This window comes from Aythya marila (genome assembly GCF_965140915.1).
Source record: "Aythya marila genome assembly, chromosome: 1".
Lineage (NCBI taxonomy): Eukaryota > Metazoa > Chordata > Aves > Anseriformes > Anatidae > Aythya > Aythya marila.
Window position 1 is genome coordinate 11,952,180 of NC_139042.1, and position 18,174 is coordinate 11,970,353.

Here is an 18,174-nt window from a genome sequence, read left to right on the forward strand (position 1 = left end):
ACATTTTGATTACCAGTTCAATAACGATAGGGTTGCCCTCTGCATCACGTCATACAGGAAAATATATTTGCTTTCTGTGTAAATGGACACACGTAATGTAGCTGAGATGCAAATTCAGAAGTCCTGTTGTGAAATCAATTTCTCCTGTGATCTACACTTGGAAGTATAGCTCCAACCTTTACATCTATTTGCCATTTTGTGAAGTGCTAAGGTCCTATTCTAGTGTACATGAGCTCATTTTGATCACACACAAGTATTGACACGTACAGCCTCACTCAGCATGGAATGTAAACCTCTGCATTTTTAAACTGGATTAAACTATATATATTTAAATATTAATGGCATGAAATTCTGACTGCTTTAATAGCTGAAACCTCTAAATCTTTTAAAAGATGTTTTCTGAAAATACTCATTGACATTGATAGTGATCTTTGCCTAGCTGAATGTTCGATGGAGAAGAGCTTGGACAAAAAAAAAAAAAAAAAAAAAAGTATAAAAACTGCAAAGTTTATGACAATTCTTAATTGAACCTCAATTTGGAGATGACAAATGAAACCATAATTATACATCTAACTAGATGACCAATTTTCAGAAATACTGAGATATTTCATCTCTCCTTGACTCAGTCCTTTTGTACCCAGGCACTTAATTACATGCACCACATAGAAACATAGCACATTTTGGGTTGGAAGGGACCTGAAAGGTCACTTAATTCCACCACCTGCCATGGGCAGAGACACCTCCCATCAGCCCAGGTTGCCCAAAGCCCCATCCAGCCTGGCCTTGAGCACCTCCAGGGATGGGGCATCCACAGCTTCTCTGGGCAGCCTGTGCCAGGGCCTCACCACTCTCTGAGTGAAGAATTCCTTCCTTATATCTAATCAAAATATTCTCTTTTCTAGTTTAAAGCCATTACTGCTTGTCTTATCCCTTACAGCCCATGCAAAGAGTCCCTCCCCTGCTTTCCTGTAGCCCCCTTTAGGTACTGGCAGGCCGCTGTAAGGTCTCCTCAGAGCCTTCCCTTCTCCAGGCTGAACCACCCCAACTCCCTCAGCCTGTCTTCACAGGAGAGGTGCTCCAGCCCCTTGATCATTTTGTGGCCCTGGAGTCATTCGAATACTTTCATGTCCTTCTTGTGCAGGGCTCCAGGTGGGGTCTCAGGAGAGCAGAGCAGAGGGGGACAGTCCCCTCCCTCACCCTGCTGGCCATGCTGCTTTTGGTGCAGCCCAGGACACGATTGGCTTTCTGGGCTGCAATCGCACATTGACATATCATGTTGAGCTTCTCATCCACCAACACCCCAGGTCCTTCTCCTCAGGGCTGCTCTCAATCCATTCTCTGCCCAGCCTGCGTTTGTGCTTGCCCCAGCCCAGGTGCAGGACTTTGCACTTGGCCTTGTTGAACCTCATGAGGTTCGCACAGGCCCACCTCTCAGGCCTGCCCAGGTCCCTTTGGATGGCATCCCTTCCCTCCTGTGTGTCAACCCCACCACACAGCTTGGTGTCATCAGCAAGCCTGCTGAGGGTGCACTCCATTTCACTGTCAATGTCACCAAAAAAGATGTTAAATACTGCCAGTCCCAGCACCTGAGGAACACCACTCATTGCTGATCTCCACTTGGACATTGAGCCGTTGACCGCAACTCTTTGAGTGCCACCATCCAGCCAATTCCTTACCCACTGAGCGGTCCATCCATCAGATCCATGTCTCTGCAATTTAGAGACAAGGATATGGGGGACAGTGTCAAATGCATTGTACAAGTCCAGTAGATAAACTCAGTTTCTCTTCTCCTATCAACCAGTGCTATAACCCCATCATAGAAGACCACCAGATTTCTCAGGTGTGATCTTCCCTTAGTGAAGCCATGTTGGCTGTCACCAGTCACCTCCTTATTTTCCATGTGCTGTGTTTTCTAATGTTTCAAAACATGTTTTCTAATTTTTCAACATTACCAGTTGCATTAGAAAAAAATGTTCATCTTACTTTCTCCATTTCCAACCTTTACAGAACAGTCAATAGTTACTCACTTAACAGAAGCTTTATGGCTGAATTACTGTGTAGAAAACAATTTGCATATATTACATAATTTCATTACTTCTGCTATCACTACTGTCTCAGTGTTCCTGCTGATATTTATGTGTGAATTTAATTTGGTTTAGTTTTTGCTTGTAGCATTTGTGTGGCTAAAATAACACAAAATCTGGGCATTCTGCATAATTTCTATTCGCTAGCATTTATAGAATAATTCCAGCTCCTGCATTGTTTTGTTGCTGCAAGAAGACCAGAGATGTAAGAAGAATTTGGGAGAAACACAAGAAAGGCTACCCATGGGGATTTCTGAGTATTCCAAGTATTCACCATGCAAAATGCAAGAGACCAAGGTGGAGGCACCTTGAAAATGGTGCTTGAGAAGACGCAGGACAGCACCCATTTGCTTGTTTCTTGCCCTGAAAGTAGCATACTACTCTGTTGTTCACATCCATAAGCTCAAATGCAAATATCAAGGTAAAGTTATCTAATTAGTAGCCTCACAGTTGCCTCTGGGTTTTGTATGTTGTTTTTGTCAGGCTTGGTTTTCTGCTGTGGTCTCCTCTGTTTGAAAGACTATAATGAAGGTGATTAAAATGATTCATTAACATTGTGCCCCTTTGAACAAACAGTCCAAATATTTTTGTATTCCTTGGTATTAAGTGCAATGATCTTCACACAAATGTCCAAAGGTCTTTTAGACTTTTTAATTTTTTCCACAGCGTGACTTTAATTAATGATTCATGTGCAAATTCATATACAATTAGCGTACTAGCAGTCTAGCCTTCGATTTGCTTTGGACTCTTTGGGAGGAAGAGAGGAAAAATATTCTCGGAGCTCATAACAACAGCAGACCATATATTTAAATGAATGTTACAATTAAATGTCCGTAAATCTATCTGGTGTGTGTAGCCATGTCAGTCACTCAGCTTTGCTTAGTAGCTGCCCACACAGCTCCCCACTTGGTTCCTTCAAGGAAAGGCCCACATGAGGCCACAGGTAGAAAACTGGACTGCATCTGTGCTGTGAAAGAGGAGAAAGGGATCCTGTTTTTAAACTGAGTGCCTTTCTAGCACATTTTTTCTAAATTTTATCTTTAAGGCAGTTAGTTTTTTGGCCACCCGCACTCTCCTTGGAAAAGGCAAATAATTTCTCCATTTGCTGGGAATGCACTTCTGATTTCCAGCCTAAATTTACTTATGGCCAGTTTCAAAGGTGGTTACTAGGTGCATCGGTTGGAAAACTTGTCAGAATAAAAACAGGGGTGGAAATGTTAAAGCTATATGTTTTTTGGACTGACATTCTCTAGATCTGCATAAATAATTTGGCTATGGACACCTAAGTCCTACTGTATAGCTTTAAAAAGCTCCGGTTTAATGGGGAGATGAATGATTCTATCTCCACAAACCACAGACCAAATTTCATTAGTATTTTCAGGTGGTGAGCCCAATGCTCTAGAAAGCATTTCAGACAGGATTAGAAATCTGAAGAGGCTTTTTTTTTAAAAAAAAAAAAAAAAAAAATAGCATGTATATGGCTATGGAAAACCCTTCTGAAGAACCGCTTCAGTGCTTCCTGGGGCCCCAGCTCCATCTGGCTTGGGCCCAGAGAGAAGTGCTGCTTCTGAAAAAGGCTGCCCTTGATAATACTTTGAATATGAAACAAGATTTTGGTAACACAGCTGTACTTAGCCCATGAAGTAGATTTCATGTTTACCAAAGAGGCCTGTAATTTGTGGATTGAGAGTTATTTTCTTCTTTTAAAAATAAAACTCAGCAGTGAAAACCCTACATGAAGAAGGGAAGACGCCAAAATCAAGGCCTGTGGCATGTTTGGGTCTCCTGCATCTGATTGTGACAGATACTTCTGTTTTCTTGCTGTGTTCAGCAACCCACATAGCTGTGAAATGTTTCTCCATGGTGTTTCAGCTCCCAGAGTCAGGTGCAGGAGAGGAACCAGGGCTGAGAAGGGACAGTCACTGGGACAGAAGTACAAAAAGAGGGCTGTGGGGTTAGAAGTAATGATAAAGATGAGAGGGAGACAGGAAAGGAGGACTCTGCATGCGTATTGCACTGTACAAAGGACAAAACTGGAGAGGAATTTGGGTTCCAAGTACCTTTATCAAAGACAAAAAAGTCAATGTGTATACTATTGGTAGGAACATGTCTGTGAAACAAAGGGGCTGGTCATACAAACAGCTTGTTCTATGGAAAGAAAAGAAAGCCGAGAAACTCAGGGAAAGTACAACAGCTATGACTGGAAATGAGACACCCAGATTGTTTTGAATTTGCTCGGTCTGAGTTGTGGTTCAATCAATGTAGCAGATAAACAGTTAATGCAGCCATCAAAGAACAAATGCAACAATCAAAAACCAACAGGAAAAGGCCATCACTTGCCATAACGTGAGCAAAACTGCTGCACTGAACCTCCTCCCTGCTGGCAAGTGGTAACACCAGATAAAAGCAAGGGGAAAAAAAAAGAAATATTTTGCAAAAATCCTCCCTGCTCCAAACATGTTTCTTCCTGTTGGAACTTTTTGAAGTCCGATTATTATTGTTTAGTCAGGTTTGTTCACAGGAAAAATGAGAATGATAGAGCTGAAGAAAGACTCAACTTCCAACCTATGAATGTTCTTAAGATCAGCTTTAAAGCTTGTGGATCTGATAAGTAACAAGGCCAATAGACTGATATAGGGAGAAAAAGCTGGAGAAAGAGACAGAGGCCGGCTCACGCACATCTTACTTGGCATGCTGTGGAAAGGGTTAAAAGTGGTCAGTTCATCACTCTGCTGTGTGGTGCCTTGGAAGTTTTCACAACACCAGATGTGTGAAAAAAAAAAGAAGAAAGAAAGAAAAGCGAAGGCTTGTAGACATCCTGGTGCCCTGGAAGCAGTTAAATTAACACCCAGCAGGGACAAATTTGCAGCTTTAGGAACAAGCTTAAAGTTAGTCTGTTTTCATTCCTGGAGCAAATTTGCAAGTGTATGACAGTGAAGTATAGCCTGGGAAGGAGCAGACAGCTTTGGATTAAGGATGGATAGCCAGAACTCACTCCCACCCTCCCTCTTCCCACTCTGTTTTGCACTTAGGCTGTGAAGTTCTCAATATTTCTGCTAATCCCTATGGTTTCCCATGTCTTTTACCAGTTCTAGGAGGAAAAGAAGCCATTCTTCTTCTTCTTTTTCTTTTTTTTCCTTCGCTATAGCTGAAACCAGAAAAAGCTGGAGTCACCCCAGCAAAGCCTGCTTGAGCTGGGATTGCAGCTTACAGTTATTTGGAGAAATCTAGCTCTGCAATGGATAAAGCTGGATGCTCTTCTAACCAGAACCAAAGCACTAAATCCTTTAGTCATTCATCATGCACTTGGAGCCAGGCTGTGGCCCAGCTTGCAACCACTACAAATTAGAGAAAGGTCTGGAAAAAGGCGAGACTGTGCGAGTACATCTAACCCAACTTCACAGAATGCAGAGAGCCCTCAGAGTCTCTCTTCCTCTTACAGGTTGCAGAACAAACTGGCTCCTCCATAGAAATAGGCTTTTTTTTTCAAACTTTGGTCATTGCAAGTGCTGTAAGTCTGTCACAGGGAACCTTTCCTTCAAGATGGACTATCCAGCTTCTTATGAAGGCCCAAGAGGATCATCCAACCTGCATTTTTCTTCCTCATGCAGCTTTTGCAAGACAGGAAGAAAACAACACGTTGGTGGTTCACTGGCTACACTTCCAGCTGGGGGTTGTACAAGAGCTGTAGGGTTCCATGAAGGACAAACCAGAGAACAGATGTGGACAAATATGCTGGTTCTTCTGTATCTCTGATTGACAGAGACTTGCAGTATGAATAGCATGGGCTGAAATATGCAGTGAATCCTTTCAGCTGGCGATTAGAAGGGCTCTGAGTGAAGCATTTCTGGAAAGCTGCATTTCTTGCCCTGTGCTGACGACTTCTTGCAGACACTTTGGGAACTAATAGACAACAAACCCCTTTTTCTGCCACAGGATACAGAAATAGGTATTTCTTTAAGTGTTACCAGTCTTCCGCATTGCTCCTGTGCGAGCTTGTTCCCTGTACATCAACAGTTCCCATCCTGCCCGATTTCCTCCCACGCTATTTCCTACCCTTGAGTCCCCTGCCCACCTCTGCACCCAGACTCACTCCTGGCTTCCTCCTCCTGAGCCCCAGAAGGGGCTTTTGTAGCAGCCCTAGCCCAGCTCATGGGAGCAACAGGTAGCCTCCAGCTGGACCTAGGACTGCCAGCTCCAGGGGCTTGGGCCGGCCTGTGGGTTCAGGCTGAGCACCCACCACTGACTCGATCTCCTTCCACCCTGCCCGGCGAAACTGCCCCTTGCTTACAGCCCCAGGCAATGTCACATTGCAGGGCTTCCACCGTGAGTTCAGTCTGAGCATTTCTTCCAGCAGCACGGCTGGACTCAGGGAAGTGAGAGTCTTCTGCAGTGAGTTTGTGCCTCACGGATGTGTCCAGCTTAAGTACTCTGAACTGCACCTTCCTCACTGGCTACACAGGAAGGTTAGGCGATTAACATTAAATAGAGAGAAGTGATATGAAGGAGAGGGATAAATACCCTTTTTACCTGTTTTCTGCATTTTCTACTGACTCTCAGTATGCTGTAGACTTCAAATCATTCCTCACCTCTTCCCACAAAGTCAGAAAATCATTAAACTCACATGTTTCCACAGCTATGTCAAGACTAAGTAGTACTATTAAAAGACTCTATGAAAGCCATTTGGCTTTTCAGAGGAACCAAGTGTTGGCAGCACTCAGCCTCCTTCTGAATTCCAGCTGGGGCTTGACATAACAGAGGCTCGTCAGAGGGGATGGAGAAATGAGGACTCTGAAGAGATGACAGACACTCAACATGGTTGGCCTGTTCAACATGCAAAGGGTGATGTGAGGCTACCCTCAAGGCCCCATTCGTTTCTCATGCATGTGAGGAAAGCAGAACCTTGGGAATAGCCAGAATATGTCCACAGATGGCTCACAGGTTCTTTGGAGAGTTAGCAAGCTGCTGGGTTCACCTCAATGGGCTGTCTGCCATCAATCCACAGGTGGAACGGGGAAAAGAAGCATCAAACACTGTCCTCCAGCGGACTCCTCTGGGGGACTGTGCAGGCTGTGCAGGCTGAGAGTTGGGGATGCTGGGTCAGTAAGGAAGGATCTCAGAGTAGGAGGCAAGCGGCAGGGGACAGGCAGGTCAAGATGAGCAGTGGTGGGGTCAGGGATAGTCCTGGGACGCAGCAACAGTGTCTCTGAGACTGACTTTTGCTCTGGTTCAACATCAGACTCAGTGAATTGCTGTGTGATGGTAAATGTGTTACTTACGTCCCTATCTCACAGCTCGTGGGTGGCTTGTAATGGCTTTGGGTGAGATCTTCCTTCTCTCTTTCCCTAAATATATAATAATATCTAAAACGTAGAGTAACATTTCCTTCCTCTCATGCTTTGTCTGGCTTGCTTTTTTAGATTATAAATTCTTCAGGGCAAAAGCTGTCTCTTACATTGTATGTGTACATTATCAGAAACAGGCATGCTGCAAATGAAGCAGGCAGATGGTTCTGGATTAGTTCTGTTGGAGCATCTGGCCGATTTTCTGGATCTGTATTACATACAAATGGGAAAGTTACCCATGAAAACTTATATTAAAAGAGCATTACTAGGTCTGTTGCTGTCTTAATGACAGTCATCAGTGGCCTGGGGTAGGTCTCCACCATAAAAGCACCAGCAGTAAAAGTGGCTGAATGAAGAAAGAAATATTTGCCACTAGAATATTGCTTCATTTTGAACCCCTAGAGAGGCAAATTACTGGGACTTGTTCTTGAAGACTTCAGGGAATTAAAATAATAGAAAGACTCTAGGGAGAGAAATAAGAGCTAGGTCTCGTTAATTTTTTTTTGGTCGTTCCTTGACTTCTTGAGGTATTCATAAATTGCCTACAAATGAGCAAAAACTTACAGGAAAGGGGTTTTCACCATGCCAGCTCCCGATGGTTGTGGAATTATATTGTTTTTCCAGGCTGCCTTTCCAAAATCCCTACAGGAAGTTGACTCAGGGCTTGACTCCGGCCTCAGATGCACAGCACGGCAATGGCAGAAATCTTCACTTCAACCAGGTAACAAGTCCTCACGGATATCCCAGCTTCACTGATAAGATCACAGGTCAGCACAGACTAACTTGCCTCGTAGCAGAGAGCCAGACCTGAAACATCCTTGGTTCTTTGCCTCCCATTGCCTCTTCACAGCTCTTTACCCCAATCTTGCCTCGTTACCCCTCCTTTCCAGTTAATCCCATAAACACAAACTCATGTCCTTTTCTTGGTGTCGATTCCCTACTTTACCCCACTATGCCAGGCCTACAAACTGCAAACTCTGCCACCAGCTCTGTGGATCTTCTCTCCTGCCCTTTCCTCCTTGCAGCCCCTACATCTTCTCTTAGGTACACACCAGGCACCTTGGGTGTCCCTCTGCTTCCCCACGTCTTCCCATGTCTTCAAGGTGGCAGTGGAGTAAAATCAGAGGACTGAAGCACATAGCACTCTTGCTGAACCTTGTTTTTCCCCACAGCCAGGACAAATGACTAGCCCATGAAGTACCTCTGGATCACTGCAGACCTCAAACAAACATCTGCAGACGTGCAGGTGGGTAGAAGCTGATATCCTTCAAATTTCTTCTGTGAAACTCATCTTTTGTCCCTTTGAGACAGGTGCCATTTTTAAACCATTTATATTGTTCTTACAGAATGATATTTTGTCCTATCAGTGGACCTTCCAGGCAATTTCACAAAGCTAATAAACAATAAGACTTCAAGTGTGCCGACATTAGCACAGAACACATCCAGGCAAGCGTGATGATGTTTTGTGTTGGTATCTTCATGGAGGTACCTTCCAAAAGCAGCCCAAATGAGACCACAAGGACTATCTCAGCTATGTCCCAAATCCATGAACCCAGAAGCATTTGACCTAAGAGGCTAATATTCTACCATTCTAGTAGTGAAAATACTTTATGAAAAGAGTTCAAGAAAGCTTATGAAGCTGGCAATGTCACCGAGCCTCTGAATTATGATGTACTCAGGGACTGACCATCCACAGTGTGATCGTCTATATATTTGGTTTAGTAAACAGGGTGAATGATATAAGGCACCAACAAGACACCAAGACAACTGTCCACTACGGCAATACAGAAACCTTTGACATTTTCTTTCTGGTTTTGTGTTCATAAATCAGTTATGACCATTCAGTTGACGGTAATTATGGGGACGTCCTCAAGTTTTTATTCAGAATATTTAATTCAGAAGCCCTTGCACGAAGGAATGCAACCAAAATGGAGCTATCAAGAAAAGCTCTCATCCAAACACTATTTTTATAGTGAGCATTGCAAGAAAGGTCACATTGTTATTTCCTTACACTATGGAACGGTTTCTATTATTGCAGATTCCAAAGGCTTGGAAATCGTTGTTATTTATGATCTCAGTCACATTTAAGTCCTGGTTTGTACCAATTACCACAAGCCACTCTAGTTTTTCTCTCTTCATTTAACAAATATTTGCAAAATAATTCATTCACACTTGAAAACAGAGAGATTGCCTCACCAAAATGTGCTCCTCTCTTCTTCTTTAGTGGTAAACACAAAGGTCTAGGAAAATATTGTTTTGATATGAATCATCCAAAGAAGCCACATTTTCTTTGAGAGATTTCAGAGGCTAAACTAGAGGTGTAAGTAATTGCTCAGCAGTGAACGATAACAGGAGTTTTTCTAGCTGCATTTTCAAAGAAACCATGAGATCTTTTGCTCTTGGTGCTTCTTCCTTGCATAGCACTCTGACAATCTGACAGTTTAACATACATTTCTTATTAAATCTGTATGGTGCCCATGCTTTAAAGAAGGCCACATCCTGCTGCTTACTATGCTGCTGTAAGTCCAATTATGCTCTCCCAAAATAAATTAAATTACCTTGGGTGCAGAGCTGCCAGGTTAGTTAAACTACCATCACCATCCCTTGGAGACATTTAGGAGCAATGCATCTATATCAGTTAAGCATTGATTTTCTGAGCTACATCGTGGCCCCTCTCCAGCCAGATGCACCCATGTCATGTCCCTAGGGCATGGAGCACCTGGAAGGACATCGGCCACATGCTGCAAAATACAAAGTCCTGCTGTAGGAGGGCATCAGCCAAGAGGCACATATGGGTCACTCATGCTTGGGGCAGGTAACAGAGAAGGGATTGTTCGATATTCAGTAGGAAGGGAGAATGGTTGGATTTAAAAGGAGCCTGTTAAGATCTGGTGAAGAAAATGATCTAAGGTAGACCCCAGTTAGGGAAAGTAACGGCAAAAATGCCCCCAAACTGCAAGTAATCACACTGCATTTCTGGGTCTTGGGGAAAAAAAAAAAAAAAGAGAGAGAGAGAAAAGGAAAGGAAGAGAGATGATCCCATCCTCAAAGACATTATAAAGGAGTGAGGACTAACAAGGCCCTGGGCTCTCCACAGGGAAACACTTGAAACTACATGAACAACACTGGCGTTTCCAGAGCCTTAAAACAAGGACCTCTGGTTGTTCGTGTACAGCAGGAGCTGAAACTCTCGTGATCCCTTCTGTCCTCCTTGCCTCCAAAGCTGACATTAAATAGGGCTCTTGTGGTCCAAGGGCACATGCCCACAAGTACCACATGGAGCAGCCTTGCTGCATTAGGGTTCCTCTTCTCACGAGCTCAGCCTTCTTTTCTCCCCACCCTTAGCGAATGAATTTGAATAAAAATATTGGAAATAAACTCATCTTGAAACCTCTGAGTTTAATTTGGCTTTAGTATGAAAACAGAAGGGAATGAATAATATTTATAGTATTTTATTTAGCAGATATTGGCTTCTTTTTTCTTTCCTTTTTTTTTTTTTTTTTTTTTTTAACTTCTTGATAGAAGACTGATGGAACTTATTGAATGAGTCATACGGGTGACCAAAAACTTTAAAAATATGTGCAGAATTTCTCAGACTACTTAAAAACACCAAGCTGTTTGTTCAAAAACCTTATGCCTTACTCCAGAAGCATCTTTCATTTCTCCATTTCTTCACAGAGAGAAAGTTAGATTTCAAACTTCTCCCAGTTACAGATTTCCCCCAGGTTCTGGATAAGTATTGCAAACCCAATTTAACCAGTGCAGAAATTGAAGTTTCTAATTATTCCCTAAACAAAGAGAGTGTTGAATTTGTACAAGTTTTTTCTTGACTGTGCATATGTTGCATCCTGATAGACAATGGAAAGGTGAACCTTTCCTACAACAATGGAGAGGAAAACTGAGAAGCAAACCAAACTTTCATTCAATTCAACCTTCTTCCAGGAAACCAAGATGATTTCCATCATTTTTATGACTTTTCCCTAGAGGCAAAAGACATCTAATTAGCAAATCGCACTACAAGTTTGCTCCAATTTGACACAAAGTGAATGTGACAGGCAGAGAAATTATAACTCCTGCATTTCTAGTTAGCAAGCCGGGGCTGATAAAGTGAAGTTCAAATGCTTTGGGGGGATCTTAAAGCTTGGGGAAAAAATCCAGAGAGTGAGTTGGTTCAGCTAAAAATGTGAGTTTATAGCATCCCATTCAGTGTTATGTAATGGCAATGTCACAGCAGCTATTTATGAGTGTGCACTCACATTTCCAGCTACAAAGCATTTCAGCCAGTTGAGATGGTCCTTATTGTTCACATTTATAATGAATTTAGGATCTAAGGAGGAGTTGAACAATATCTAGCAGAATCACACCTTGATTCCTCATGAAAAATAGAGCATGAGTAAAATATATATTAATCATGAAGTTAATTAGTAATGCTGGTAATTAATCATGCATCACTGTTAATGATCTTTAGAAATCCTCAGAGGTGGAAGATGATTCTCCAGGACAGAAGACCATGCAGCCTAAATGAGGTGATGTCCCCAGTGCTTAGATCAACAGGAATTGACCCATGAGCTCGTTTTGACCTTCATGATCTCTACTGGAATATAATGCTGGGGTCTCTCCTCCAACTCCAATTTAATATTCGGGATGAACCTATGGGGACAAGCAGTCCTGACCCAGGGGTTGATGAGCTCTTGCATCTGTGCAGGCAGGCCTAAAGTTGTTCATAGAAGTAAATATTGCCAGCTGAGCAATTGTGTTCAAAATGATCCTAAATCCTGTAATTTTATGGACTGAGTTTATGCAGTTGTCAGTATCATTCTTGCAGCTACAGAATACTGAGAGAGACCCACCTGATTTTCTGAATTTCGGCAGGAAAAGATCTTAAGGAAAGATCTTTTCTAATCCAGTTATTTCTCTAGAGCACAGAAGCAACAGCTGCAAAAGCCCTGCAATCTGTGCCTACAAAAGTACACTTTTCAGCTATGCCACAGGTCAGATAAGCACATCCTGCAGACAAAACTGTGTGCTGGGTGATGTGAGACTTTGGAAAGCTTCTTGCAGAAGTCTGTGATGATAGGCGAAACTCCTTCCTTGTAATATCTGAAGCTTGGCACTTAGCAAAATTAATTTAGGGAAAGCTTCCTAAACCAAAAGGTCCTGTGGCTTTGCAGGTGATAGATCCCACTACACTCATGATACATTTTGAAACCACTGCTATGACCACATTGCCTGTAACCATCTTGTTGGCTTGCCTCCCTCAGCAGCAGCACAAGAGGGCAGAGAACAGGGAGCTAACATTGCCCTGAGCAGCGTTACACTCAATGTTTTTATTCCTTTCCAGAATGTGACCTTGCATGTTTGTTTTTTTTTTTTACAGAAAAACAGGAGTGTTTGCAGGAGTCCTGCCTGTCTCCCCTGTGCTGACAGATTGCTGGAAGCTTCATCATGGCTGAATGAAGGAACTGCTAAAATTCTTCTGCCTGCCAGTCTATTAAGAGAATGGGGAAATGCGCCTGAGAAGTGAGCACACAGTGGCCCAAGGAGTAGAGCAACAGCCAGCAGAGTTCTCCTGTAAAACAGCAAAGCTGTGGTTGCTGTTAATCCTCCAGCATCATCAAACAAAGCAACACCTCCTCACCCAGTCTGCCTAAATGTTTCACCTGGAGCCTCTTGCCAAGGGATCCTCTGTTGGAAAAAGTCATGGTTAGGTGGCCAGGGAGTTCAAAAGATGTAAAAGGAGAAAGATTTCCATGCATACAGCTCTATTTGCTTTATCTCAAAAACTCATACTGTTTGCCCAAACAGGTTGGCCAAGATATGCCATTTATGACCGATTCTTTCACGGTGCTGCTCCTCAGTGACTTTATGGAAAATTTAGGGTTTCATTTTCTCAGTAGTTTCTTATAGTTCTTTCTCATATCAAAGGAATTCATGAGCAATCTCTACATCTGTATTACCCTCAAATGCTATGAACCCACCAAAACTCCTCAGAATGGTTTAAACATCCCAATATCAAATATATGCTTTGCCTGTTTTGCATGTGGTTTCCAGTTTCGGGGGTACAGTAAGGTTACATATTTGAACTTCAATTGACAGGTCTGAAACATGGGATTTTGGTGCAAGATGACTTGGCATAGCATAACTGAGCTATAATCATTGATCATGTCAGAGCAATGTCTCATGATAACACAGTGGGAGCTGGCCACGCGGTATATAATTGTAGATGTATCTGTGCAAGCCTTCACCTTCATATCTAAGCATGTATTTTATGCAGAGACTATTCCCAGAAGTGTGATGAGTGTTTATAAAGCTCACAGATAAGTCTTAGTTTTTCTTTGCCAAACAGATAACAAATGTGCAAACAGTATTTTTGTCATGTCAGTCAAACGATATCTAAAAACAGAATTTCCTAACCCTGCCTCCCTGAGGAAATCGATGACATAAAAATTAACATTGTAAAATGCATTCTCTAAGATAACATAGGAATTCATTACAATTGTGCCATTCAAAAGAACCAAAAATTTTGTAAGGTAGGAAACTCAGACAGGAGTCCAAAATAAGCTTACATCTGCCCTGCTATCTCACCTTTCTGACAAGTATCTACATAATATATAGCAGTGACATATTCCCTCTTGCTTTAAGAAAAAAAATATAAGTTCTGAGCATGTCTTTCTTGAAATTCTTACAAATGTGCATCTGTGATACACCTGAATAGGCACTAAACAAGCCATCAGCAGCTCTGCTGAAGTATGTCCTGAGGTCATTACACACCAGTACACATCTCCTGGAGGAATGAGGAATGGATGGAAAACCCTTTTTACCACTCAGACCAGAGTGTAACAAAGAAGGAAGAATCTGCCTTACCTGTCTATGCTGCTGAGAGACCGGATACTGCAAACCTGAGATTTGCTGGCTTTGCTGAATTTTCTGAAGCATCATTTTTTGCTGCATTGCTAGGGGTACATTGGGTGGCCTTTGAAGAGACTGGTTTGGGAGAGGCTGAGCAGGTTGCGGCTGTGGCTGTTGTTGCTGCTGTGGCTGTTGCACTGGGGCTGAGCTCTGTGACTGCTGCGTGTAGTGCAGAAGGGCAGGCTTGCTTTGGGAACCCAAAACTGAAGGCATCTGCTGGTTTGTTTGCTCTGAGTTAAAGTGAAACAAAGGCTTTGTGTTGCCATGATGCTGCTCTAGTGGTGGCTGAGCACTGTTGATAAAGTTTCTGTTGAGGTCCTGAGGCTTCTGTTGCATGATTATGTCCATGGGATTGCTCTGGGGAGTGGTTGGCTTATAAACATAGTTATTCATCCCCTTTGACTGGTTCCCATTCACGGGCACCCCAAGCATCGCTGAGCTTTGTGGGCTGAACTGCTGCTGGCGAAAAGAAGGACTGGGGATTTTCTCTTGCACAAAGGGCCCGGGGGAAGGACCAGACGGAGACAAGGTGGACCAGTTGGCTGTCTGGTTCTGCTGCTGCTGTTGCTGCTGAATCAAGGCGTGCTGCTGACGGTTGGCTGCGATCTGCTTGAGTTGCTGTGCGTGAGAAACCTCCTGCCAGTTAGGCAATGGCCGACTGGACGCAGAAGAGACCTGCGACACCTGCGTTTGGTTCTGAGGCACCGAGGGGATGGGTGAGGAGGTGGACATGGCAGCGGTGGCCATAGTGAAGGCTGGACCTGTAGAAGAAGGCCTCATCTGTGGGGAACCCACAGAAGCCTGGTTCATGCCTGGTGCATATTCGCTCTTAATTACCATCTTATCCATCTGCAGAGATCTCACAGGGCCCCTCTGGCTTTGCTGCCCAAGGTCAATGTTGAACGGTTCATCTTGCTTTATTGTGGCATTTATCATATTCTCTAGCTCAAGATCACTCATCGGTGGCACTGATATGTTAGTCAGTTCATTAAATAGTTCCTGAAGCTCTGGATCCATCATTTGTTCTCCTGAGTCTTCCCCATATCTGTTGGGGAACATGTTCTCATGGGACATCTGGCCATCTAAGTGTTTGCTGCAGGACATTGTTTCTCCCGGTTCTTTCTTTACCTCTTTCAAAGTCATATTAAACATGCCGTTCCCACTAGCATGTGCATTGTTTGCTAGGTTACTGGTCTTTCTTTGTGATCCTTGCCCCACAGGCATAGTTCCAGGCATTGACTGGCTTTGGCAATTGTTAGCATGATGGCCACCTTGTCCCATTGGGATATTATCGCCCACTCTTAACCTCTTAATGTCAAGGAACGAGTTGTCCGAAACACCATTTGGCCTCTTGTTGTTGACAGGTGACAGATTTACCACCAACTTTCTCTTCAAGGAGCCTTGGAGCTGAAAGAAGCAGAGACAAAAAATAATAATCGTTAGATGACAACTGAAGAAAAAAGCTATAGTCTATCTGGTGCTTATGGAAGGATCTCGCAAGTCAACAGGCAAGTAAGCACTGCACAGCACAGAAAACTATTCTGGGCAGCAAAGGTCAGTGAAAACAGTCGATGAAATTGTGCAGAACGGTAGGGAAATGTGTGAGTGAGACATCTCCCTGTCACCGCCATCCCCGTCTTTATAGCCACCAGCAGTTTTTGGGCATCACTGCCTCCTGTTGACCACAAGTCCCACCTTTCCTGTGGGTGTGAGTGGAGGGAGGTGGCCAGAGCTGTAGCTGGCAAAGCCTAGGGCATATCCATCCCAGATTTGCTCCCGTCTATCTATGCCAGACAGATCTGATGTATTTTCAGACAGCAGAGACTAATGCAGCCACGAAATCTGCCTGTGTGTCTACCCAATGCTGCAGGATTCCACTGTAATGATTTTGGTTCACGATCCAAAAGATCATGTTTGGACTGCAGAGTCCAAAGGTCCTAGGAGACATTTTAATGGCACAAGTGAGATCTAGGCATCCTGATCTCACGTAGGTTTATAATGACCAGAGATTGGTGTAGTTAAAGATGTTGGATGTTAACTTGTTCAAAACTTGAAGTGAAGCCACTGGAACCATGTCAATTTATGTCAGCCAAGGGGCTGGTCCATGATATACTGCCGGATTATTTTCCAGATTTGTATATTAATACATTAAGCCCTAATTGTTTATGTTCTGAGCCATCTGCTATAAAACACAGAGTGCACGCAACACCGCTCCAACAACGACAACTCTACTTCCTTTTCCTTGAATATTTACAGCAATACTTTCATCTGCTCACAAACCCTGTGGGTCTGCTGAAAGAAATCTTTTCCCACCCTGTGCACACAAAACAAAGGTGTAGTCCCACCAGCTGAAAAATTTGGACCAATATATGTATATACCCTGAAATAGTGTTATTTCAGATTTCAGAAAGACAGTTCATAAAAGAATAGAAACACTTTTTTTTTTTTTTTTTTTAACAAACACACCTGTCAAAGCTTCAGGTCTCTACATTAAAGGCGTGCACCAAGCACCAGCCACAGCAACCACAGGCGTACGCAGACCTAGCTCAGCCCACGTGCACGCTGCGGCTGCTTCAGCTGCACAGAGGTCCGTGAGCAATGTCAGGAAACTCCACAGGGAAATTCGGCTCATCTCGTGCCTGGGCAGAAGTGCACCGACCGAGGAGACGGCAGGACAATGTCATCTGACAAGTAACCGTGTGTACCACTGGGAAAACCAGGCCCATTACAAAGTGCGATGTCTTGGGAAACCACGACGGGCAGATGAGACGCTGAGATCTCTAGTTTTGCAGTTACGTGAGGAAGGATGATTTATGAGATCTTCAAATCACATTATTTGGACCCTGATGTTTCAGGTACAGAAGCCCACGGGTATGTAATTTCCCTCAGCTTCAGACTTAGCCACTGGTAAGAATGCTTCCCACATAACTCCACGTGTGAACACTTTTATTCTAGAGTGAATGCCAGGGAGTCAATTGGGAAGAGCTCAGCTCACAGACATTTATCATGGCCCCATCTATCCTCCCAATGCATCAGCAGGGCACCGAGTTTACCCCTTAAAGCTAAGCCTCGTAATTCCTCTCTCTGACACTGAAAATCTCTCCTCATATCTGAAGTCAAGTTTCCAGCATAGCTTTCGAATCACAGCTTCATGTTTCTGTTTTATAAGGACAGATATGTTGGTGCCTACCTGTGCAAGCCCAAGACCTTTTGCCTACAAGAGTAACTAATTGTTATTAGCTGTCATTGGGGAGGGATTTTTAGGTGGCAAAGTACAGGGACTGCCTTTGTTTAGCATCTTCCTCCTGACACATGACTCACTGTACTTTCCTCTGCGAAAAAAACAGCAAGGTGCACTTCCTTTTACCATCATCTTTGCTGTCAGTGTGCTTATTAGAAATCATTCTCGTGCCCCCAAATTCATCTTCCTGGGAAATGGGGAAGTCCCATGTTCATCAGAATACATGACTTGGCAGCATGTTTTGCTTTCGGATGTGCTGCTGACAAAAAGGCTGAACAGATAATGAATAATATATCCTCTGCATGTATGTGCTTTATGTGGTAAATACGTCTTTCTGAGTTAATTTTACTTTTGCGTGTCATTTTGGAGCTCTTTAAAATGTCCTCACATTTTCAGAGCGCCTGCACCAGGCTTTCTGATGCAGTTAAAGTTGCACGGCGCTGTGCATAATGGCTGTTTTATTTCTGCATATGAATTAACCACTTGCAGATATGGGCGAGGTATGGAGTGGTTTGCCCAGTGACCTGCACAAGTCAGTGGCAAAGCAAAGGAGAGCACCGTGATCTCCAGATATGTCCTTTCACTCAGCCCTCCC

At 43.4% G+C, this 18,174-nt stretch overlaps 1 protein-coding gene across 1 annotated transcript in view; it reads right to left on the reverse strand.

Annotated features, from left to right (window-relative positions):
* The window catches only part of MAML2 (mastermind like transcriptional coactivator 2), a 207,149-nt gene that overhangs the window by 50,736 nt on the left and 138,239 nt on the right, over positions 1-18,174 (reverse strand). Inside the window, exon 2 of the mRNA XM_082762360.1 lies at positions 14,294-15,745. Within this exon, the coding sequence (XP_082618486.1) occupies positions 14,294-15,745 (1,452 nt within the window). The remainder of the gene's footprint in view (positions 1-14,293; positions 15,746-18,174) is intronic.